The 26437-nt window shown below is 41.9% G+C and overlaps 1 protein-coding gene and 1 long non-coding RNA gene across 3 annotated transcripts in view; one reads left to right on the top strand and one right to left on the bottom strand.

Moving 5' to 3' along the window:
- Positions 1-4781, top strand: part of LOC119275495 (tRNA (guanine(37)-N1)-methyltransferase 1-like) — an 18472-nt gene extending 13691 nt beyond the window's left edge. The window contains exons 8-9 of one of the 2 annotated variants that reach the window (XM_037556349.1): positions 3972-4081; positions 4179-4781. In XM_037556349.1, coding sequence (XP_037412246.1) covers positions 3972-4081; positions 4179-4325 — 257 coding nt within the window. In that variant the 3' untranslated portion in view covers positions 4326-4781. Of the gene's footprint in view, positions 1-3454; positions 3487-3971; positions 4082-4178 lie in introns of those variants that run through there. The other variant, XM_037556350.1, reaches the window with a different exon arrangement.
- Positions 4782-9217: 4436 nt separating this feature from the next.
- LOC119275496 lies at positions 9218-10515 on the bottom strand. Its single transcript, XR_005135731.1, has 2 exons — positions 10183-10515; positions 9218-9569 (listed from the first exon to the last, which is right to left on the bottom strand). It is a non-coding gene; the product is annotated as an uncharacterized LOC119275496 (long non-coding RNA).
- Positions 10516-26437: the final 15922 nt, after the last annotated feature.

A 26437-nucleotide genomic window follows, 5' to 3' on the forward strand; every position in this document is an offset into this window, starting at 1 on the left:
AGTAAAAGTCCCTCCCCCATTACTGCTTCCACGATCTCTTTTCGTGGAGGTGGATGGCGGTTCAACGGTGCGTGCCCAAGGATCGAGGAGACGCCTCGTTTGGGGTAGCACCCACCGTTGGTGTGAATTGGCTGGCGCCGGCATCGGCTTCCCCCTTATGGTGGGCCCACCCACCCCTTCACAACAACCACTGTCTATGCAATCATGCCCGGGTGGTGGGGCTGGGGGCTATTGTTGGCGGGGTCCCTTGGGTCCTTCCCAGGGAAGGCACCATGGTGCCACCGTACCCGAGGTCCAGCTAAACGGACTCCGAAGGGATGCTCGAGAGATCCGTCATCGGGCGTTCTCCCCTCCTCGGGGAGCAAGGACCACCCGTGAAATCCAATCATCCCCGAGGACAAAGGGAGGACATGACTGAAGAAGACCATGCCGTGGCAGGTGCGACGTCAGGATGCGTGTCGGAGTGGGCTAGTGTATGGATGTGTCCTGACCTTGGTGAGGAGACAATTGATGGGAGGAGGGCAGGTGAACCTACAGTGGCGGACGTCATGGTATGGCCTCCTTTTTGGCCATCCGGACTCCGGGTCGCTGGAGCCGTCCAAGTATAAATGGGCAGAGGCCATTTGTAGTAGGCAGGTTGTTTCACCTTGCGGTGGCCCGAACCTGGGTAAATTGCCTTGCCGTGTTGCGTGGAATGAGTGGAGTATTTCAACCCTGGCCAAACAATCTAGGAGTTGCATCGTAGTTCCGATAACGATCACCTGTCGACGGTTACTATGCCGATATAAACAACAACAGGGTGAGAGGTAGATAAATGGTTGTTTAACTTCTGAAATGTCTGTGTCCTAAAAAAGCGGAGAGTTATGTGTGGTTGTTGGTTCTCTGAACATTTCTTAGGGATGACTTGTACTAGCACCCAATGATAGATGACTGAAAATATCTGTTGAATTTCACCATCTGAAACATTTAGTGTGTTACTGGTGGCTAGGACCAAATGAGCCAGTTCCCGTGGGACAAGACAATAACAGGTTCATTTCATGCAAATACATATATATTGTTTAACAGGGATTGAAACACATTCTCTCCTGTCTTGTCTCTCTCCCCTCGTTTTCCTCCACCCAGTTCCAGTTGCCTCTTCTCTTCTTCTCTGCCAGCGTGTCTGGCTGGAGTAGGAGGGGAGAGGAGCTCGGCATTCCAGACCCCTGTGTTAATCCGCTTAGTTTGCTTCCTAAACGGCAGCTTTCCGGTGCTGATTGTGGATTGGAGGCGGCTCTGCGCACTGGTCATGGTTATTCTCGGCGTCGCCATTCCTCAGATTCGGCTCTGCCATAGTTCGCCTGGTATCCCTTCAATAACCTCATCTGCTCTGCTGGATTCAATTCTTCTTCCTTCCTCTTGGCTTGCTGATGGGGATCGGCTTGGGTCTGTGCCAGCAGCCTGTGGTCATCCTCTCTCCCCGTTTTTGTGTCCAATAAACCCCCTTGTTTCTGTTCTTGCTTCTGTACCTGGTTGTCTGATCTTGAAATCCCCATCTTTTCCCCCGACGACTTGCTTTCTTTGCTTCTAATTTGATTTCCAAGAGTTTAGTGCGGATTGATTTCAGGCCTCGGCACGTTTGCTCTATTTAATCCATGCCTTTGGCTCCAGCTCTTGCCTCAGAAGGTTTCATCCTTATCTTCTGCATTGATGAGAAGTTGATCTGTGTTTCTCTGTTGAGAAATCCTAATCCGAGTCAGCGGACACTGGTGACCTGTGCTTGTACTTCTCTGTCATCTGTGGCGACATTGACTCGTTTGGATACTCAAAGCTTTAATCTGCGGCAAGTTCTCTGTTCCTCGCTTAAGCTTCTGTCTGGTTTTGGAAGGTTTGTTCGGGAGAGAAGCATACTCTTCTATTCAGATCCACAACCCCTTTCCTCTTTTCCCTGGCAATGCTTCTTATGCTTTCTCTTTGCGCTGGAGATGCCCTTCCTCTCCTTCGGGCTGGAAGTTCATGCCCAGTGCAGGTGCTTTTTCGATCTGCTGTTAGCTGTGGCTGTCTGAGCCCTTCTACCCTTCTCTTTCCAGTGGACGCGTTGGCATCGGAAGGTCCAAGAGTATCATCCTGCATTTTGAGCGTCTCGGGTGCTCTTTTAGCCCTTTCGATCGCTAGGGCATGGTGTTCAACAAATTCATTGGCAACAATGTATATCCCTTTCCCTCCTTGCTTGGAGACATTCTGCCCGCCATCCTCCTCGTTTTGCCGGCAGTGACCAGGTCTGAAGCACATAATCTTTGTTTCGCCAGTGGCTGCCAAGATATTGTTGCTGATCAATTTTCCTCGGTCGGCGGCCACGGGTTGCTTTTGGGCATATAGGCTGGTAAGTGGCTGCCAGCGGCGAGGCTTGGCGACGAGGAGCCTGTGTGGATGCGTGGAAGACAGGGAGTGTCGCGGTGGCAGTTGGCAGGGGCAGAGCCACGTTGGAGCCAACCTGGACTGTGGCCTGCCCAGCCCAGGAGCAAACACTGCCCAACTAGTCTCCCCTTCTAGCCTGGCCCAAGTATTTTTGTGGGCTCTTCTTCAACCTGGCCGCCCAACCAGTTGACTGTAGCTCCACTGGCAGTTGGAGATATGTTTCTTGAGGCATGGCGTTCAATGCATATAGTCACAGTTTATGAGGGGCATACATGTAATTTCCTTTTTTCATGTTGCTCACTTTGTAATTCCGGATGTAACTCTGGAGTCTTTGTGCTCAATGTAATCACAGTTGACGTTTGCCAAAAGAAAAATGTTTAATGCATCATTGTCCGGATAACAACAATTACATTCTTCGATATGAATTATACTTTAATTATTTGGCGCACAAGCTAATATCAACTGTTTTCTAGGATTTTAAATCCAAAGTTGTAAGTAGGGTCTCTTTTATTTGAAGGATTTCCAAAGGATTGTGGGAGGATTCCCAAACATCATTCGAGTCATGTACTCCCTCTATCCCATATACTCCCTCCGTCCCAAATTACTCGTCGCTGAAATGGATGTATCTAGAACTAAAATACATCTAGATACATCCATACGTGCGACAAGTAATTCGGAACGGAGGGAGTATAAGATGTTATTGGTTGTAGTAACATATATTATGGGTTAGTATTCAAAATGGCATGGTGTTGCCTCAATCCTGTGTTTCGGTAATCCTGTGAATCATAGAGGCCGGCCTCTTTGGTTCATAGGATTGTATAGGAATTGCAGAGGATCATTCATGAGAATTTTTACCTCTGATGCTTGTTTGGCTTGTAGGATTATGAACTGCAGGGATTTTCCTATTGTCTACTTTGTATGCAATTTTGAAGGAATATTTCCATTGGCGCAACCTCATGGAAGATTTGCTTTGTTCCTATGACATGAAAGTTCCTGTGTGTGTTTTTTTGCGACGACACCAAACAATTTTGATGACCCATATGTGTTTCAGTTCATGTAGGATTTCAACATGCATGACATCTGAATCTTACACTTTCCTTGTTCCCGTGTTTTAAGAATCCTGTAAACCAAAGGTGCAAATTTGGAACTCGCCGGATCTATTTTTTCCAGAGCTGTCCATTATCATGTTATTGCTACTAGCACCGTACCATTTCTTTTGGTAAAGGGATTTAATTAACTAGATGTACCTTCATCCAATTTACACCGAATATGTTTGACGAGCCTATTCCAAATTAGCTGTCCTGGGACAAGGCATTCCAAGTCCATATATCCATATAAATCAGGGACAGCAGACGCATAAATCCTTGTTTTAGAACACTGGCAATATGGCTTTTGAAGTCGAAGAAAGAAGAGGCATTGATGGAAATACTCTCACAAGGAAATAATTACCTGCCTCTTATTATTATTTTCGCAGGCCAATATGTTTCCAAAAACATGTACTTAGTTCATTCTAATCAATATATGTTCTTGAAAAATTGGATGAAAATGTTCTTATGATTTTGCTCTTGTTTTTGTAGATGTGTTCAGAGGAATCTTAAGAAACAGACAAACAGGACACATCGCCATGCCAAAGATCCATGTGTATGGATTCTCCAAAGCCGAGGATCCTGAATATGACTTTCATGAGGTAATACAATGTTTAGCTCAAACAGTATTCAGTTCTACTGGAATTGATTATTTCTTTATCTGTGTTACCAAATCAACACATATGCCCCAAATTGCAGAGGATAAATGTAGCATTGTGTGACAGTGTGACGGGCGTCGAAATGCACAGGGTACGGCTTGTTGCCCCTGGGAAATGGATGCTCTGTGCGTCTTTTACCCTTCCAGAATCTGTGGCATCCGCAAAGGCGAATTACATTACCTGCTAAATATTTGTAATCAGATGGTTTACTAGACTAGACTTATAGCAGACGAAAGAGAAGTTGTGTGCTCGGGCTCTAGTGAGCCTGTTTTTTCAAAAGAATGAAAATCACATTTTAAAGTTTCAAAAAGTCTGATTTTTTTTTCTAAATATGCATATGATTATATACCACATATGTGTAAAATTTCATGATGAAACATAAGGTGTAAATTTACACAGCCGCAAACCTTTCCCTTATCCCTGGTCGCTTGGTATTGTCGGCCACTCCTATATGAGTGACCCCAGCCTGCGTCATATAGTTGAAGCTTAGCTGAAGACTCCTCCAGATGGGCTGGCCCATGTAACGGCTATTCTGTTTCGGTTTGTTTCTTCACTTCTTTCTTCTCCTTTTCTCTTTTCAGATCTTGAGTTTTTTTAGTATTTTCATTTTGTAAAGGTTTTGCAATGTATGATGAACTTTTTTTTACCAATATACTGTGAACAGCTTTCCAAATATACATTGAACATATTTAGTATACAGTGAAGTTTTCTTACAGACTTAACATTTTTTAATATTCAATTAATATTTTTGTTATATACTCCCTCCGTTCCTAAATACTTGTCTTTTTAGAGATTTCAACAAGTGACTACATACGGCGCAAAATGAGTGAATCTACACTTTAAGATATGTCTACATACATCCGTATGTTGAGTCCATTTGAAATGCCTAGAAAGACAAGTATTTGGGAACGGAGAGAGTACATTGAACATTTTTTAATATATGATGAACATTTTTTCATACACATTTTTTTAATATTATAAAGCATATTGAACAATTTCCTATTTTTAATTTTAAATATGTTTAAAAAAATATATAACTTGTAAAAAACAGTTGCTGTTTTTAAACTGAAAAACCGAGGAGGAAAAAATAAACAAAATAGCTCGTGGGTAAAGTGGGCCTGCCCATTTGCCTTTGCTTCAGCAAAGCCACCCCTAGTTGATGCACACGGGTGGTGAGACCTCGGTATTTTCGCGCCTTTGGCATGCGTGGGAAGTTGGTGATTACTACGCTGCTAGGCCGAAGGATTGAGGCTTGCTAAGAGAGCCAAGCCTTGTTAGTTTGGGCTTTTTCACTTTGGCAAAAAAGCCACAAAAGCTCCTAAATAAAAAGGAAGGCCCAAGCAAACAGGACATTAATCTGAATTCTGAGGTCTCTTTCTTCTAGCCATTCACCGACTGTGGGAACTAAATCTCGCTTATAGCGAGATGGAAGAATGTCTCTTGTCGACAGATTTACTCTCTCGTCGTTTACTGGGTCGGCCCAGTCCTTCTGCGCGCTACGGCTCGAGCACTCGCTCGTTCGGGAGGGTTGGCTACAGTCTGTTTGTTCCGGTTTTCTTTCTGTTTTTTTATTTCCTTTCCGTTTTACAATTGGTTTTCTTTGTTACTTCAAGGTTTCTTCTTATTTTCTATTTTCTTTGATTTTTCACCTGTTCTCTTTGTTTTTCCTCGATTTTCACTAGGTTTTTTATTTGTTTTGTTTATTTTGTTCTCTTGTTTTTTTGGTTTCGTTCTGGGTTTTCTTTGGTTTTTCTAGTTTGCTTTGTTTCTTATTCTATTTTTCCAGGTTTTCTTGGTTTTAAGTACACATTCAACATTTTCCATACATATAAAAGACAACGTTTATACACACGTTAAACATTTTAAAATACACTGCTAGCATTTTTTAAAATCTTATATTTTTTGATGTCTAATTTTTCTGTATACATTTTAAATTTTTGGCATATATCTAATACATTTTCCTAATACTTGTTTAATATTTTTAAAATACAAGTTTAACATTTTTTTGAAAAAAATACATGGTCAACAATTTTTCTATACACATTTTTCATATTTTTTAAATGCTTGATTAACATTTTTAAAATCAAGATTAATTGTTTTAATACATGGCCAACATCTTTGCTATACACAATTAACATTATTTTCAAATGCTTGATTAACATTTTTGAAGTACAATATTAACATTTTTAATACATGTTCAACATTTTCCTAGACACATTTAATCATTTTTTACAAATACTTGATTAACATCTTTCAAATGCAAGATTAACATATTTTGAATACATGGTAAAAAAAATTATACACATTCAATATTTTTCAAATACTTGATTAACATTTTTCAAATACTTTTGTACTATTTGTTTTCCAAATGCTTGATTAGCATTTTTTAAAGATACATGATCATCTTTTTTCACACATTGTATATTTTTGTATATATTTTTCGTATACATGGTAAAAAAATAATGCACATTTAGTTTTTTCGAAACATTATGTGAAAAAGTTCATATATTTTTAGATTGTTGTCAGTTTAATTATTTTTTAAAAAGAAATAAAAAACGAAAACGTTTTTTTAAAAAAGGCTTCGGCCTCCAGCGGAACTGGGCTGGCACATCTCGAGCTGCCCTTACGCTTCACCGACTAGTCTTTCTACGACCCGAATGCACCGATGACAATAAAAGGGTTCCTGTAAAAGGTCAGGCCTCACCCTGACTAGTTTAATAGTGTTCACACGTTTAAAAAATGTTATTGTAATTTAAAAGGTGTTTAAGAATTTGTTTTAAATGGTCACATAAAAAAGAGTGTTCACCTATTTATTATAAATATTTGTATTGTTTTAAAAAGTTCTCACACCTTTTGGAAAATCTTCCATGTAGTTTTAGTCATCACACAATTTATATTATGTTTGTATAATTAAAAAAAATCACGTGAAAAGGGTCGCCATGTGTTCCAAAAATGGTCACCGTGTAACTAAAAAATGTCATCCTCTATTTAAAAAATAGTCATCTCGCATCTTCAAAAGTGTTGTCATGTATTTGAAAAGTTTTTATCATATATTTTAAAAAATTATTATTTTGCGTAATAAAATAAAAAGCAAGTAGAAAAATCTTCAAGTGGTTTAGAAAAATGTTTTTGCAGTTAAAATAATATTCATATATCTTTGAAAAAGTTTAAGTCCGTTCTTTAATACAAAATTTAAAAGTAAGAGAAAAATGCTCATGCCATTAAAAAATATGTGCGCAGTTCAAATAATGTTCTGTATTTTCTAAAACTATTCATGTATTTCTTTTACAAAAAGTTCATTTATTTTCATCAAATTACTTTACGTATTTCTTTAATATCATTTTTATATAAAACATATGGTTAGAGGACAAAAAGTATGAAAAAAGAAAAAAACCAGGATAAAAAAGAAAAATCTAATAGATAGAAAGAAAAATAAACGGAAATATTAACGCCCACACGTGTGGCCGTTTGTACATCGCCCACGCGCCTCCATCACCACTCATTTTGCCACGTATGAATAGATGACATCAGCAGAATTTTTTTTGGTTTTCGGCTTAAAAATATTGTATCTCCTAAATAAAAAAGCGAACTAAAAATCCGTTTTCACCATTAAATCCGTCTCGATGAGATCTTCAAAACTAGACCCCATGTTGATATGTTTCGATGAAATTTTTTTTTTGCCAGAAGTTGCCATGATGTTTACACTGCAGTTGCCATAGGGCTTAAACTAAAGTTGCCATGTGTCAATTTTAGTTTGTAGATCATGTCAATTTTAGTATTTTGATGAGGACAACTCCAGTACTTTGACCAAAAAAAATATTTTTTGTATGAACCATGGCAATTTTACGTGCATGTATCATGGCAATTTTAGTTTATAGTTCATGACAAGTCTAGTTTCTTAATTCCCCGTTTTATAAATGTCAAAATTTACTTTTAAGTGTAGAAGAAAATAGCTGAAACATATCATGGCAACTTCAGTGTAAACATCATGGCAATTCATATGCAATAGACATGTCAACTTTTAATCTAAAAAAAATTTCATCAAAACATATCAACATGTGATCTAGTTTCGAAGATCTCATCGCGAGGGATTTAATGGTGAAAACGGATTTTCAATCGGATTTTCCGTTTAAGAGATAAAACATTTTAAAAACTGAAAATCCAAAAAAACTCCTGCATGCATGCATGCGATGACGTGGCAATCTGTTTACATTAGAGACGTGTGGTGCGTCTCCCTTCCCGCCACACGTGTAGCAGTTAGCGCGACCCAAAATAAAAGAAACTGACATGAAACTAGCCTAGAACGCGTGAAAACCACCTACCGAACCAAAGTCCAACATACGAGGAAAAAATGTTCACTCCTAGCTTGACGTACCACATAGGCGAACACTTGCTATTATCTTATACTAGTAAAGTACACGTGCATTGCACGCGTGAAATTTGGCAATCAAATTATAAATAAATACCACACTGTAACATGTAAGATTTGAGTTATATATACATGATATAAATATTCGTTTAATTCTTATAGTTCATCTCATTGAAAATCAATTAGTTCTATAAAAAAGTTAACTATTTTAAGATTCATGAAATTGTGCATTGTAAAACATAAAGTAAAAATAAATAATGGCAATTTATTAGAAAAAAAGAGTTTGGGCAATTATGATACGAAAGATTCTAAAACAAAGAAGAAGTGCTTGTGTTGTGAGGTTTGTGCATTATGCTTAAGTTCAACCGTTAAGTCTTCTAGATTGTAAATGTGGCAGAATCTGGTGGAATGTAGATGATATCCAACGGCCAGTAGTGCTCAGATTTGCCATCTCTGCACTATCGGATTGACTTCATCCTACAACCATCTTTCAAAATTATTCGCATACTATATAGGGGTATAGATATGCAAGATATAACTTTTGCCGCAGTTGGTTTTTTTTTTGAGGGTTTTTTGCCGCAGTAGGTGGTATATATGATTCGTGGTGAAGAGCTCCCACTTGAGGAATCTAAATTAAAAGGGCGCTTATAGGCGCCGGCGCACCGGCCGAACTGTTCGTCCGGTCAAGCCCCAGCCGCCCGATACATCCGTTCCCCACCGTCTGATTGCTTTGTTTTAAAAGTCAAACACGCAGAAAAAAAAACACGCACAGGAAACACAAAAAAAAGGACAGCGAGCGCGCATGCCAGATCTGTGTGCTCGCCGGCCGCTCGCGATAGTCCTCGTCTTCCCGTGCTTGCTTTCCACCGCGCCACCACGCCCGTCACCCGCGCTCGCCTGCCGCTTGCCTGACGGTCGTGTCTAACACTTGCCTTGGCTGCCTCTGCTCGTCATGGTTGCAACTCAAACACAGGAGGATTCCAGCGCGCTGTCATCATGGTTGGAGCATCCCTGGCGTCTCCGTCTCCGGCTCGCCGCCATTGTCAACTTGCAGCGTCATGTCTAGCAAAAAAAGCAATAAAAATCTCCAATGCTGGGTTGAAGCAAAAAGATTTGCCGGTTCCAGCAAAAAATAATGATGGTTCCAGCAAAACTCTCAACAGCACAAAAACTCCAGTAGCAGATTGTAGCAAAAAAATTAGCTAGTTCCAGCAAAAAGAAACACTGGTTCCAACAAAAAATCATGCCGCTTCAAGCAAGAATGTTTGCTGGTTCCAACAAATTACATGACACTGTGATGCGTGTTGGATGTAGCAATTGAGAACATTGGTTGTAGCAAAAACTCAAACGGTGGTAGCAAAGAAATTGATGCACTGGTTCCCCCCAAAAAACATGGTAGCAAAATAATTGATTGGTTCCAACAAAAACCGAGGTTGGTTGTAGCAAAAATGTACATTGGTTGTATCAAAAACAAATGACATGGTTGCAAAAATTTGGGTTGGTTCCATAAAAAAGAAACGAACATGGTGGTAGCAAAATAATTAATTGGTTCCAGCAAGAACTGAAGATGGTGGTAGCAAAATTGAAAACCGGTTGTACCAAAAAGCAAATGACATGGCAGCAAAACTTCGAGTTGGTTCCATAGAAAAAGAACATGGTTGTAGCAAAATCTTACACTGGTTCCAGCAAAAATCAAGGGCGTCTGCAGCAAAAATTGGGGCTGCTTCCAAGAAAAGAAAATGATGGATCTCCATCACTTGTCGCCGTGGTTGCAACGCCTCAACCTTCGGCCGCCGCGGCTCTCCGTTACTTCTCGCCGCCATCGGCAGCACCGGTGGGGGTTGGTTTGCAGCGCTGGTCGCTGGTGGGGCGTGAGGGGGCGGGGTGGGGGCAGCCACGGTGGGGGAGGCGCGGTGGCCATGGCTGGCGGCACAGCCGGTCGCCGGTGGGGGAGGCGCAAGCATCTACAAGAGAGGAAGAAAAGAGGCGAGCGGAGGAGGTTGCGGTAGAGGAGATGCACGAGCAAAAGAATGAGTGGATGGTGTTGTTCCTGAAAAGATAAGGTAGATGGTCGTTCGGTGGTGGGCCTACATGTAGATAAAGCGAGCGGTGCGACCGGCGGAACGCTTCGGCCGGCGCGCCGTCTGGGAAGGTTTCCCAAATTAAAATGGGCTTCACCAATACTAATACTTGATCTACCTTGATTTGGGCTGAGCAATTGTGATGGATAGACATTCTTGACGGCGTAACACTAGAGTGGTGGGCTGTATCGTATTGTTCCAGATTTGGCTCTGATCCTCTAGTGGCAAGGATCAGTCACGCGGGCCGTTGCTCATGCAGTGTTCCTGCCCTCTTCCCTTACTAGTTCCCCAGAAAAACAAATGTTCAGTTTTACCCGAATTTGCTCCAATTTTAGGTTCATTTTCCCCAAATTCCCAGGTTGCATTTCCTGTCGGTGATTCTGCGGCTGCTGCTTTAAAGGAGGTCAACCTGAATGTGGTTTATTCAGGTTTGATTTGATGTTCTCCATGACCCCCTTCAGTTTGATTTGACGTTATCCATGATCCCCTTCTTCAGGTTGATTTGATGTTCTCCATGCTTGTGCGCTCCACCACAGTGCTCTCCCTGGCCCAGCTTCAATTAGCATATGCTAAGAGCATGCTTGGATACGTTTTAGTCCCATGACTAAAAGTAGTGGGACTAAAACTTGCTAGTCTCACTCATGCTTGGATCCAAATACTAAAGAGACTAAAATCTAGTTATTGAGCATTTATTATCCTCCAAACCCTCCAATCCAGAACTAAGGAGAGGAATTAAATGAGGAGAGAGAGAGCTAATACATATTTTAGTAGGTTTCCCATGACTAAAAGATTTTAGCCTCAAGACTAGTCCTAGCCTCTCTTTAGTCAAGGGTGCTTGGAACTTTAGCCTCTAAAAGAGACTATTTTTAGTCAGACTAAAAATAGTCCCTTGTATCCAAACACCCTCTAACAGATTGCGCTAGCTTTGCACCACTCCCCGATGTTCCCCCCTTCCATCTCCCATGATTTTGACCAAGGCCGGGCGGTCATTGTTTTTGGCAAAGGCCGGCCATTCAGCATGCATGCCATGCCATGGCAGGCCTTCAAGTAATCATGGCTAGAGACATCGTGGGCTGGGCTGAGCTGTGCACCAGCTCTGGGCGCAGATAACCTTTAGAATGACGAATGCGCAGTGATGTGATTGGCGTGGGCACTGTGATGTCCAAGTGAAGAAGCATGTCTGACTGATCCTGATCAGAAATGCAGCCGCGGAGTGGACATGCAGGCCGCTTTGAAGACAAAGGTAGTGATACGTTTTCATCTCGAGATGATCTGCAGCGGCGAAGTGGAACTGAAGCACTTGGTATGATCGTTGAGCGATGGAGCCCAGCCCAGCAGGCCAGCGCTACAATTTCCAAGGCCATCAGTGCCCCATTCTATTCCTCAGATAGACAAATATTACTACTGCATGTTCCTGAAAATCCTGATGAATGAACAAAAAAAAAATGGAGATGGACTGCCACTGACTTCGAGCGTGCTACTCGACAGCCTTTGCCACTGTTCTATACTGGAGTAGCTCGGTGGGCGGTGGCGTTCGCCATGATCCATTGATGAGCATGGTAGTTACTGTTCAGTAACTAGCATTCCATCTCCTGTGTCACGTGACCTGCTAACCGTCGGTGGTGATTTTTGTAAGTGAAAACAAACAGGCCAGCATGGGAGGCCGTGGATGGCGATCGAGCACGCAGCGGCTGCGGCTGCATGGCCGGTGTCAGCCAGGCAGTAGGCTGTTGCTTTCTCCCCGTGCCCCAGGCATGCGTGCGAAACGCAGACAGGGGGGAGCGTATCCGGCTCGCGATTCGTTGGACCGGACCGGCCGTCCCGAAACGAAACCTAGAAGGAAGCGAGGGTCCGTCGAGTCGAGAGATGCTACTGCTACCGATGCATGACGAGTCCGTGATTATTACGGCCTGTAGTGTGGTGGTTTTGCCCTTCTTTTCATTGCGCGAGAGCCTTCTTTTCCTGTATCGAGAGACTGGATGATCGCTGGATCCCTGAAAAGATGCAAGCCCGGCTCTGCTCTCTGCTTCTTTGGGCAAAGGACCATGTTTCCTAGAAATGTCATGTTTAACGCTGCGAGGAGCGTACGTAGTGGAACTGTTGGTCTCGTCCTCCGAGGCTATGTGTCTCTGGGTGTGTGTGTGTGTGTCGCCGGCCGTGGTCAAATTCTTCTTCCTTCCCGTCGGCCGGACCAAAGAAGGCAAGCGAGATCCGGCTGGCTGGCCCACTGACATACAGCGGCGACGGAGCGGTCACGTGTACCGGTGCACAGGACGCGCCAAGCGAAAACATACGGACGGGCGGCCACGGCTCGCGAGCTGGACCAGCAGCAGGAGTACGTACGACCGAACGAACTAACGAACGAGCGGCTAAAGGTCGAACAAGATATTTTTTACAGTAATAACAGTGGCAAGTTGCAGCTGAAGTTTCAGGCACCGTTGCTGCATTTTCGTCGAGCTCAGCTGCATCCTGCGATGGTTTACCATAGCATCCATGCTCGGACGCGAGCGGCGGCAATCCCATCTTTTCTAAAAACATTGGCGCACGCATGGAGATGCGCGCCGCGCGCCGTCTATCTTGCAGCAGGGCGGCCAGGCCGTCTGCCTCTGCCTGCCCGTGCACCTGTATCGCTACGCATATGGCTGCTGCGCTCTGCTCTGGGGTCGTAGAAAGGAGGGGAGCGCCCAGTGCATGGCAGCGCTGCTGCTGGGCGTGCATTGGCCGCTTGCCCGTTCCTCATGTTTTCTTGGCTTGGACCAGTTGCCGCGTAAGCTGCTTGATTATCTCTCTCCAGCGGCCAACCTGTTTGTTGATGGAGTAAATGTCTGAATGTACTGTTGTAACTTTGTGATTTCATTTTCTGCGGCAAATAATAAATGGAGCAAATTCAGACATGGAATGAAAAATGTACTATAGAGAATAATGGAAGACGTCCTGGTATTATTGAGTTGCTTTTCTATGAGTTCTTGTTGGCTCTTTTAATTATTTGTTCCTTTTACCGGCTGCATAATTGTGTGCCTGACTGATCAGGCCAGTTTCCAGCTCACACAAGCTGCTAAGCCTGCAGGCATGTGCACTGTAAAGGCCAGCAACTTCTGCATATATTGATTGTCTCTGCAGAAAAGCATTTTTGGCCTCTACGGGTTCTACCAAAAGGATTTGAAGCAAACGCTCGTTGCAATATATACAATGTTTCTGTGTTTATGCAATACCATTACTAATTTGCTTGAACTTAAGCCTGAAACTGTACGTGCAAATAACAAAATATTATGCAGATTCCTTAACAGAATGCACGCACTAACTTGTAGTGTCTGAAGACGACGCTATGCAAAATGCAACAGCCAGATACTCCTAGTTCCATAAGCAGATATTCAGCCACAAGTGATGCAGAAGCTGCCTATTGATAACCCAGGTCAATTGGTTGACCCCGGCCTGGGGCGTGCATGTTGTGCTCTTGGAAAATTGGGCGGTGTTCTTCAGTCATTAATTGCGCTGGACGTCACTTCGATTGCCACGAGTGCTTCCTCGTGTCTGATGCAGAATCTTGGCTCTAAGAACAGTCTTAGAGCCAGGCTAATCTAGAGTTTGACCTAAATGATCTCTGCTAGCACAATATTCTGCAGGCATTAGCGCTGCACAATCACGCCACTTCTTTCAAACAACATGCCTGGGGAGTATCCTAGCTAGCACTAGTGGGCTGATCTGATGGACCACCGTGTATGCATCTTGGTTCACGATTTTGGTCTTGGATCCATCCCAATGACAGTGACCAAACCAATTCTCTCTTTCTCTTTAGAATTAGAAGAAGTGTAGTTAAATAAGGTACTAGCTATCTGGCAATGCGTGTACGAAATTGTGATGAATCATGTTCAGCATATAGTGCGTATGACTACTGTTGAAGAAAACTGGAAATGAGTCATGGTATTAACAACTTAGGTTGAGGTCGAGTAGTGGCCTGCATCGTAGCGTAGACCTGATCAGCAAGAACAATTAATTCTATGTAAAAATGGTGTTTGCAAGGGAAGAGAAAACCGCACGAGTGCCACAAAAAACTCATTAGTGACAAACAAGCTTCCTCTTAATTTACATAGCTAGTGCATCACAAATAAAAACAAATGACTAAAACTGCCGTGACTTCCGTATAGATAGGGTTTTAACGCTTCGCGGATATAGGTCTTGAATGGACATACGTAGGATGAAAACCTCTACTTTAGCCCAATTAACGTTATGGCTCCCGCATTAGATGGAGTAAAGTAGGTGGTGCGCAACGATAGTCGCATGCGAGAGTCCCCGCTTCCCATTCAACTCCAACTTAGAGCCGGCAGTTGAACTTCCCAGACGACGTCGATGCTGGCCACGACTCTTTGGTGCATCTGGCTGCAGAGAAACGATTGCACATTCAGAGAGAAGACTCCAATCTCCACGGAAGTGCTAAATGAAATCAGGAGCGACTTAGAGCAATGGCGACTCGCCGGAGCTAAATGCGTAGCGTCCCTGTTCGGGGACCTGACGTGAGTAGTCGGGTTTTTGTGCAGAGAAAATAGAGGACGCCCCCTCTGTCTTCCCTCTGATCGTTCTAGGGCGTAAATTTATCCCCTGTTTCTGTCCCCTTAGACAAAAACTTTTTGTAATCTCCTCCTGCTAAATTAATGAAAAGCCAGCGGCACGCTGGATCTTTCAAAAGAAAAACTTTCCAGACGACTTGAAATAAGAACCGTTTGCTATAACCCCTTACACAGTCGAATGTTTGCTTATTATGCAGTAGTGGTACATCTATAATGATACAAATACAGGAAGGCTTAATCATCCTTTTCGAAGAAAAAAAGGCGAATGTGTCAATAATATTTGTTGCATAGGCCTCGTTCGGAACATGTATGTCAATGAAAGAGAAAAATAATAAATAATCCTTGAATCCATAATGTCGGCCGCAATGGAACATTGACCTCATGGTCCCTCAAACTAGAATCCTTTCTTTCCTGATCTTGGTTCCCGACAGCTTTCCAGTGAAAGCTCATTTGGGTCGCGAGGTTGCTGATGTGGCATATGTTGGGTGTACGGGGGTCAGGCTAGTCATAGTGGAAGTAACTTAGCAAGTAATATAGCGCATTCTGAGATTTTTTTGCTTATGTGGCATGTAGTTAATGAGAAGTGGTAACATAATATGTTACTGTAACATAGCGCTTTCCAAAACAAGATGAGTCTACAAGCTAATTAATAAAGTCATCTATGACACTACTACTATGTTATTTTGCACTATGAAGATAGTAACTTAGGCTAGTGTCATATGCATGACACTAGTATAAGTTACTCCCCATTATGACCAGCCTCACATGCCGCGCTAGACAAATTGTAGGCCCCACTCGAGATTCACTTCTTTTAGGCCTAGGCAGGGAATGCCATTGGGTCTTTGGGTAGGATAGGGGGACTCGATTGGGGTAGGACGGGAGGACTTGAGGCGGTCAACGAGGTGAATCAAGGACGAGAGGCAACATGCGGCCTGCAAATTGAGGATTTCGTCATCGTCCAGTGCATATTATTCACACGAAGGGTGCGATCAGATGATGGCATAATCATTATAATATGTGCCTTAATGGGAGAACCTGACTGCCTACCATGTGTCGAAGGAGTGCCACTATAGCAAGACCCCCCCCCCATTGGATATTGTGGAGTGGAGACAAACCAGTATATTATTGATGTATGGATGAATGGGTAAGCTTCTATGGGGTTGGGCTAAACCTATTAGTGGTGAGTACAAGAAAGGAAAAGATTGCCATCTCTCAATTGTAAATGCTTTGGACATTAAGGAGGAATCTGCTCCCCTCTTCACAGTAGATCTTGAGGCTAAGCAAGATGCAACGAATTCTTGGCCAAGCTTTTGCGTGAGGTAGAAATCAAATAGGGTCAAGGAAAAAAGTAAGATTGTCCGGGGAGGTGATAATTATACGAAGTTCTTCCTTTGATTGCAAATGGAAAACATTCAAAAAGGGGGGTTTCAATTTCTGTGCCCCTCCTTCCTTAGTTGTGCTCAATTTTGCCCCGCCCATCTAACATTGCTCACTCCTCCCCCTACTCTATTCACATTCGCCTCACAAATGGCAAAATGGTGCTTTGCTCTCAGGTCAAAGCCATTGACCGTTACTTCGGCCGGCACTGACTTGTGGGACCATTGAAGTGCTTACATGTGGGACTGGCTAGTAGATGGTTGGGTCATTTGTCTCGCATCCCCCCCGCAGCCCGAGCAGGCCACCTCCACCTCCCCCTTCCCCACCCCCAATCCCGCAGCCACCGTCGATGATGATGACACTGTTTGAGATGTTCTACGCCGGTGATGCTGTCTTACTGGAGAAGTGTGTGGAGGTCTGCTCCTGGTTTCCAAGCACCAAAGCTCAGGTGCAACATGCATTGCAATTGTTGATAGATGCGAGGATGGATGAGATCTGGTGGATACTTCCAGATTGTGTCAAGGGGTGACTTATATCGGGGTTTTCGTTTAGGCGATGCGTGAGGTAATGGATTCACCGGATCCTTGGCAGCGGGCTCACTGGTATTCATATCGGTCACGACGCGGCCCGTCATATCCAGAGGCCAAACAAGAGCTTGCTAGTATTCCAGGGATGATCTACGTGCAGCCTCCTGTTGGCATGTCTCTAGACATAATTATGCTTGATAATGTGGAGGAGTTTTTGAGGACTATTGAAAGGCATACGCCTGACGACGAGCAAATGGTGGAGGAGGATGAGGATGAGGACAAGGATTGGTTGTCAAAGTCTGCTCCGGACGCCGAAGAGCAGATGGTGGAGGAGCATGAGTATGCAGAGGAGGATAGGTGGCCGTTCATCGTAAAGCCCATGACAGAAGTTTTAGGGGTTCTCACGTGCAAAGCGAAGCCGTGGGATAGGTGGTTATTCACAGTTGTGTAATTGCAGTTGTCATGTACTGAAATCTCTTTTGTTTATCAACGATTGTTACAATGTAGTGGATCCGATATGTGAATGCTACCTCATGGACTAAAGTTTTTTTACGGCGATTGTGCCAATATTGTGGATCCAAGATTTGGAAGCTACCTCGTGTACTGAAATTCATAATGTGCAAGCTAAAAATATAGCAAGAACACTCTGAAATTTCTCTCACTTGATTCATAAAAAAGTCGTCGTGTGCACTAGGAAAAGGGAGAAATAACTTTTTTAACCAAACCAACAACTTTTTTTTGGAATTATACATCACAATGGTAAAACCCTTGCCAGTGCCAAAAATGGTCATGTTATCATGTACGATGCCCATGGGCATCGTCATATGAGATAGACCATTTTGTGCTATTTTTTAAGTTTGTGGTATTGCTAGTTTATCATTTTTCCCACAAGCTAGTGCATATAAAAGGTCCCCATGCAAAGGATTTCAATTTTTGAGGCTTTTTTCATTTTCTATAATTTATTTTAGATTGTTGTCAAAATTGGATGACTAATCATATAAAGTGAAGGAAATATGCCCTAGAGGCAATAATAAAGTTGTTATTTTATATTTTATTATTCATGATAAAAGTTTATTATTCATGCTAGAACTGTATTGTTTGGAAACTTAAATACATGTGTGAATACATAAAAAAATACCGTGTCCCTAGTAAGCCTCTACTAGACTAGCTCGTTGATCAAAGATGGTTAAGGTTTCCTAACCATAGATATGTGTTGTCATTTGATAATGGGATCACATCATTAGGAGAATGATGTGATGGACAAGACCCATCCGTTAGCTTAGCATATGATCGTTTAGTTTATTGCTACTACTTTCTTGAATGTCAAATACATGTTCCTTCGACCATGAGATCATGCAACTCCTGAATATCGGAGGAATACCTTGTATGCTATCAAACGTCACAACGTAACTGTGTGATCATAAAGATGCTCTACAGGTATCTCCGAAGGTGTTTGTTGAGTTGGCATGGATCGAGATTGGGATTTGTCACTCTGAGTAACGGAGATGTATCTATGGGCCCTATCGGTAATACACATCATAATAAGCTTGCAAGCAAATGAATAAGGAGTTAGTTACGAGATGATGTATTACAGAACGAGTAAAGAGACTTGCTGGTAACGAGATTGAACTAGGTATGAAGACACCGACGATCGAATCTCGGGCAAGTAACATACCGACAGACAAAGTGAATTACGTATGTTGTCATAACGGTTCGACCGATAAAGATCTTCGTAGAATATGTAGGAACCAATATGAGCATCCAGGTTCTGCTATTGGTTATTGACCGGAGAGGTGTTTCGGTCATGTCTACATAGTTCTCGAACTCGTAGGGTCCGCATGCTTAACGTTCGTTAACGATATAGTGTTATATGAGTTATATGATTTGGTGACTGAATGTTGTTCGGAATCTCGGTTGAGATCACGGACATGATGAGGAGCTCCGGAATGGTCCGGGGGTAAATATTGATATATAGGACGATGATATTCAGACACTGGAAGAGTTTCGGAGTGCACCGGGTAGTCATCGGTTCGCCGGAAGGGGTTCCGGACACCCCCGGAAGGTCTATGGGCCTAATGGGCCAAGGGGAGAGACAAACTATCCCACAGGGGGGCTGGCGCGGTCCTCTTCCTGGCCACCGGTCCTATGGAAGGAAAGGAGGGAGGCTAGACCCTCTTGCTTCCCCTCCACATGGGAGAAAGGAAGAGGGGGGGGGGGCGCCACCCTCCCTGCCTTTCCCCGCGCGCCTAGAAAGGCAAGGGGGCGTGGCTAGGGGCAGGACCCCAAGTGGCATTCGGCCCCACTTGGGGCGCCTCCTTGGCTCCTCCTCCCTCCCCCCACCTATATATATGTGGGAGGGGTGATACGTCTCCAACGTATCTATAATTTTTGATTGTTCCATGCTATTATATTACCTGTTTTGAATGATTATGGGCTTTATTATACACTTTTATATTACTTTTGGGACTAACCTATTAACCGGAAGGCCAGCCCATATTGCTATTTTATTGCCTGTTTCAGTATTTTGAAGAAAAGGAATATCAAACGGAGTCCAAACGGAATGAAACCTTTGGGAGCGTGATTTTTAGGAAGAATATCACTTAGGAGACTTGGAGTTCACGTCAGAAGAGCCTCGAGGAGGCCGGGAGATAGGAGGGCGCCCCCCCTACTGGGCGCGCCCCCTGTCTCGTGGGCCCCTCGAGCACCTCCTGACCGACTTCTTCGCCTATATAGTCCCACGTACCCTAAAAACATCGAATATCAAGATAGATCGGGAGTTCCGCCGCCGCAAGCCTCTGTAGCCACCAAAAACCTCTCGGGAGCCCGTTCCGGCACCCTGCCGGAGGGGGAACCCATCACCGGTGGCCATCTTCATCATCCCAGCACTATCCATGACGAGGAGGGAGTAGTTCACCCTCGGGGCTGAGGGTATGTACCAGTAGCTATGTGTTTGATCTCTCTCTCTCCCATGTTCTCTCTATGGCACGATCTTGATGTCTCGCGAGATTTGCTATTATAGTTGGATCTTATGATGTTTCTCCCCCTCTACTCTCTTGTGATGAATTGAGTTTTCCTCTTGAAGTTATCTTATCGGATTGAGTCTTTAATGATTTGAGAACACTTGATGTATGTCTTGCCGTGTTTATCTGTGGTGACAATGGGATATCATGTGCCACTTGATGTATGTTTTGCTGACCAACTTGCAGGTTCCGCCCATGAACCTATGCATAGGGGTTGGCACACGTTTTCGTCTTGACCCTCCGGTAGAAACTTTGGGGCACTCTTTGAAGTACTTTGTGTTGGTTGAATAGATGAATCTGAGATTGTGTGATGCATATCATATAATCATGCCCACGGATACTTGAGGTGACAATGGAGTATCTAGGTGACATTAGGGTTTTGGTTGATTTGTGTCTTAAGGTGTTATTCTAGTATGAACTCTATGATGGATTGAGCGGAAAGAATAGCTTTATGTTATTTTACTACGAACTCTTGAATAGATAGAACAGAAAGGATAACTTTGAGGTGGTTTCGTACCCTACCATAATATCTTCGTTTGTTCTCCGCTATTAGTTGCTTTGGAGTGACTCTTTGTTGCATGTTGAAGGATTGTTATATGATCTATCTATGTTATTATTGTTGAGAGAACTTGCACTAGTGAAAGTATGAACCTTAGGCCTTGTTTCCTATCATTGCAATACCGTCTACGCTCACGTTTATCATTAGTTACCTTGCTGTTTTTATTATTTCAGATTACAAAAACCTTTATCTAATATCCATATTACACTTGTATCACCATTTCTTCGCCGAGCTAGTGCACCTATACAATTTACCATTGTATTGGGTGTGTTGGGGACACAAGAGACTCTTTGTTATTTGGTTGCAGGGTTGTTTGAGAGAGACCATCTTCATCCTACGCCTCCCATGGATTGATAAACCTTATTTTATCCACTTGAGGGAAATTTGCTACTGTCCTACAAACCTGCACTTGCAGGCCCAACAACGTCTACAAGAAGAAGGTTGTATAGTAGACATCAAGCTCTTTTTCTGGCGCCGTTGCCGGGGAGGTGAGTGCTTGAAGGTATATCTTTAGATCTTGCAATTGAATCTTTTTGTTTCTTGTTTTATCACTAGTTTATTTTATAAAATAAAACTACAAAAAAATGGAGTTAAGTTTATCTCACACGCTTCGTCTTTTTAATATCTTTCGTGAGTATGACGAAAAGGAAAATTGTGCTCAAGTGCTAGAAGAAGAATTACATAGAATGCTTGGCATGAAATATGCGAATGATGAGCATGATTGCAATGTTGTTAGTATGAATTCCTTGAATATCCATGATGCTAATGATATGCAAAGCCACAAGCTTGGAGATGCTATGTTTGATGAAGATGATATTTTTTGTCCCCCAAGTTTTGATGAGCAAATTTATTATGATGAAAGCATGCCTCCTATTTATGATGATTATATTGATGAAAGTGGGTTTGGAAGAGTGTCAACTTTAGGAAGTAATGATCCCACTATTTTGGAGGATGTTGAATCTTATTGTGATGAATATGAAAGTGGATTTGGAAGAGTGTCAACTTTATTTAGTGATGATTCCACTATTTCGGAAGAGGTTCCAATTGATTATGAGAACAAAGTTGCTATCTATGATGATTATTGTGATGACTTGTATGCTATTAGGAATAATGATAACCATGAAACTTGTTATCATGATTTTAGTTTTCAATTGGATTATGACTGACATGATAATTATTTTGTTGAGTTTGCTCCCACTACTATTCATGAGAATAAATTTGCTTATGTGGAGAGTAGTAAATTTTCTATGCTTGTAGATCATGAAAAGAATGCTTTAGGTGCTGGTTATATTGTTGAATTCATTCATGATGCTACTGAAAATTATTATGAGGAAGGAACATATGCTTGTAGGAATTGTAATAATATCAAGTTTCCTCTCTATGTGTTGAAAATCTTGAAGCTATGCTTGTTTTACCTTCCTATTCTAGTTGATTATTGTTCCCATAAGTTGTTTGCTCACAAAATCTCTAGGCATAGGAAGTGTGTTAGGCTTAAATGTTCTAGTCATATGCTTCATGATGCCCCCGTTATGTTTCAATTCTTATCTTTTATGTGAGCATCATTGTCATCATCATGCCTAGCTAAAAGGCATTAAAGAAAAGCGCTTGTTGGGAAACAATCCAATATTTATCCTTACTGTTTTTGTGTGTTCACATGATTATGCTACTGTAGTAATCATGTTTTATAGCTTTTGTTTCAATAAAGTGCCAAGTAGAACCTTTGGGAAGACTTGGGTGAAGTCTATATGATCTTGCTGTAAAAAACAGAAAGTTTTGCACTCACGAGATTAGCTGCCATTTTTTACTGGAGAGTGATTTTAGGTTTATTATTTTTGCAGATGATTAATAGACAAATTCCTCAGGTCCAGAAATTTATTTCAGAATTTTTGGAGTTCCAGAAGTATATGTTTGATACAGATTACTTCAGACTGTTCTGTTTTTGACAGATTCTGTTTTCTATGTGTTGTTTGCTTATTTTGATGAACCTATGAGTAGTATCGGAGGGTATGAACCATAGAGAAGTTGTAGTACAGTAGGTTTTACACCAATATGAATTTATAATGAGTTCATTACAGTACCTAAGTGGTGATTTTATTTTCTTATACTAACAGAGCTTACGAGTTTTGTTTTGAGTTTTGTGTGGTTGAAGTTTTCAAGTTTTGGGTAAAGATTCGATGGACTATGGAATAAGGAGTGGAAAGAGCCTAAGCTTGGGGATGCCCATGGCACCCCAAGATATTCAAGGATAACCAAAAGCCTAAGCTTGGGGATGCCCCGGAAGGCATCCCCTCTTTCATCTTTGTTCATCGGTAACTTTACTTGGAGCTATATTTTTATTCATCACATGATATGTGTTTTGCTTGGAGTGTCATTTTATTTTGTTATTATTTGCTTGCTGTTATTTATAATAATGTTTTGCATCTTTATTTTCAATAAAAATGTCAAGGATAGCCTTTACCATGCTTATTTTGCAAGTATACATGTTGCTGTTTTGAAAACAGAAAGTTTACCGCTGTTGCAAAAATTGCCTAGAAAAGTCAGAGAGTGATATAAGGTTGAATCTTTTTGCATATTGAGATATGATAAATCTTCTACAGCGTAGTATTTTTATTATAATTTTTGGAGTCAGGTAAGTATTGATACTCTTGCATTCTTTACAGACTGTACTGTTTTGGCAGATTGCTGTTATGGTTGCATTGTTTGCATATGTCTTGCTTGTTTAATGATTCTATTTAAGGATAGGAGTATTAAATATGCAGAGGCATTTAGTATGCAATGTTGAATAATAATTTTAGTGATTTGTTACAGTAGAAAATGATAAGGTTTTGCATTGGTTTATACTAACCTATCTCACGAGTTCTTGTTGAGTTTGTTGTGGATGAAGCTTTTGATAAAAAAGAGAAACCATGATATGAGAGGAATTAAGGAGACACAAAAGTTCAAGCTTGGGGATGCCCAAGGCACCCCAAGATAATATTTCAAGAATTCTCAAGCATCTAAGCTTGGGGATGTCCCATTAGTCATCCCACCTTTCTTCTTCAACGACTATTGGTTAGTATCGGTTGAGCCTAAGTTTTTGATTCTTCACATGAGTTGTGCTATCCTTGAAATGTCATTTTATTTTATTTTCCTTGTTGTTTGAATAAAATATCAAGATCTGAAATTCTTTAATGAGAGAGAGTCTTCACATAGTTGCATAATTATTTAGCTACTCATTGATCTTCACTTATATCTTTCTGGAGTAGTTTGTCATTTACTCGTGTGCTTCACTTTTATTATTTTGAGAGTCTTAAACAGCATGGTAATTTGAATAAAAACTATCATAGGAAGTGAATTGGATGCTATGATCAATTTGATACTTGATAATTGTTTTGAGATATGGAGGTAGTAATATTAAAGTGATGCTAGTTGGGTGATTATGAATTTAAAGAATGCTTGTGTTGAAGTTAGCAAATCCCGTAGCATGCACGTATGGTTAAAGTTATGTAACAAATTTGAAACATGAAGTGTACCTGGCTTGTGCATCCTTATGAGTGGCGGTTGGGGACAGCGATGGTCTTTTCCTACCAATCTATCCCCCTAGGAGCATGCGCGTAGTGCTTGATTTTTGATGACTTCTAAATTTTTGCAATAAGTATATGAGTTCTTTTGACTAATGTTGAGTCCATGGATTATACGCACTTTTACCTTTCCACCATTGCTAGCCTCTTCGGTACCGTGCATTGCCCTTTCTCACCTTGAGAGTTGGTGCAAACTTCGCCGGTGCATCCAAACCCCGTGATACGATACGCTCTGTCACACATAAACCTCCTTATATCTTCCTCAAAACAGCCACCATACCTACCTATTATGGCATTCCATAGCCATTCCAAGATATATTGCCATGCAACTTTCCACCGTTCCGTTTATTATCATCATGACATACTTTACTTTTGTCATATTGCCATTGCATAATCATGTAGTTGACATCGTATTTGTGGAAAAGCCACCATGCATTATTTTTCATACATGTCACTCTTGATTCATTGCACCATCCCGGTACACCGTTAGAGGCATTCATATAGAGTCATATCTTGTTCTAGTTTCGAGTTGCAATTCATATGTTGTAATCAATGAAAGTGTGATGATCATCATTATTAGAGCATTGCCCAAAAAGAAAAAAAAGAAAGGCCAAAAAAGGCCAAAGAAAAAAAAGAAAAGAAAAAGAAAAAAAAGAAAAGAAAAGAAAATAAATAAAAATAAAAGGGCAATATTACTATCTCTTTTTCCACACTTGTGCTTCAAAGTAGCACCTTGCTCTTCATGTAGTGAGTCTCATATATTGTGCTTCAAAGTAGCACCATGTTTTTCATATAGTGAGTCTCATAGGTTGTCTTTTTCATACTAGTGGGAATTTTTCCTTATAGAACTTGGCTTGTATATTCCTACAATGGGCTTCCTCAAATGCCCTAGGTCTTTGTGAGCAAGCAAGTTAGATGCACACCCACTAGTTTTCTTTTGTTGAGCATTCATTTATAGCTCTAGTGCATCCATTGCATGGCAATCCCTACTCCTCATGTTGACATAAATTGATGGGCATCTCCATAGCCCGTTGATTATCCTCGTCAATGTGAGATTTTCTCCTTTTTTGTCTTCTCCACACAATCACCAATCATTATTCTATTCCACCCATAGTGCTATATCCATGGCTCACGCTTATGTATTGCGTGAAAGTTGAAAAAGTTTGAGATTATTTAAGTATGAAACAATTGCTTGGCTTGTCATCGGGGGTGTAGAATTTGGGAACATCTTTGTGTGACGAAAATGAAGCATAGCCTAACTATATGATTTTGTAGGGATGAATTTTCTTTAGCCATGTTATTTTGAGAAGACATGATTGCTTTATTAGTATGCTTGAAGTATTACTATTTCTTTTGTCAATATGAACTTTTATTTTGAATCATTTGGATCTGAACATTCATGGCACAATAAAGAGAAATTACATTGAGAATCATGCTAGGTAGCATTCCACATCAAAAAATCTGTTTTTATCATTTACCTACTCGAGGACGAGCAGGAATTAAACTTGGGGATGCTTGATACATCTCCAACGTATCTATAATTTTTGATTGTTCCATGCTATTATATTACCTGTTTTGAATGATTGTGGGCTTTATTATACACTTTTATATTACTTTTGGGACTAACCTATTAACCGGAGGCCCAACCCATATTGTTGTTTTATTGCCTATTTCAATATTTCGAAGAAAAGGAATATCAAACGGAGTCCAAATGGAATGAAACCTTCGGGGGCGTGATTTTTAGGAAGAATATCACCCAGTAGACTTGGAGTTCACGTCAGAAGAGCCTCGAGGAGGCCAGGAGATAGGAGGGCGTGCCCCCCTACTGGGCGCGCCCCCTGTCTTGTGGGCCCCTCGAGCACCTCCCGACCGACTTCTTTCGCCTATATAGTCCCACGTACCCTAAAAACATCGAATATCAAGATAGATCGGGAGTTCCACCGCCGCAAGCCTCTGTAGTCACCAAAAACCTCTCGGGAGCCTGTTCCGGCACCCTGCCGGCGGGGGAACCCATCACCGGTGGCCATCTTCATCATCCCGGTGCTATCCATGACGAGGAGGGAGTAGTTCACCCTCGGGGCTGAGGGTATGTACCAGTAGCTATGTGTTTGATCTCTCTCTCTCTCTCGTGTTCTCTCTATGGCACGATCTTGATGTATCGCGAGATTTGCTATTATAGTTGGATCTTATGATGTTTCTCCCCCCTGTAAGGGCATATTTATCCCCAAGATGTTTTGGTGA

The sequence above is a fragment of the Triticum dicoccoides genome, chromosome 3B (assembly GCF_002162155.2).
Source record: "Triticum dicoccoides isolate Atlit2015 ecotype Zavitan chromosome 3B, WEW_v2.0, whole genome shotgun sequence".
NCBI classification, from domain to species: domain Eukaryota; kingdom Viridiplantae; phylum Streptophyta; class Magnoliopsida; order Poales; family Poaceae; genus Triticum; species Triticum dicoccoides.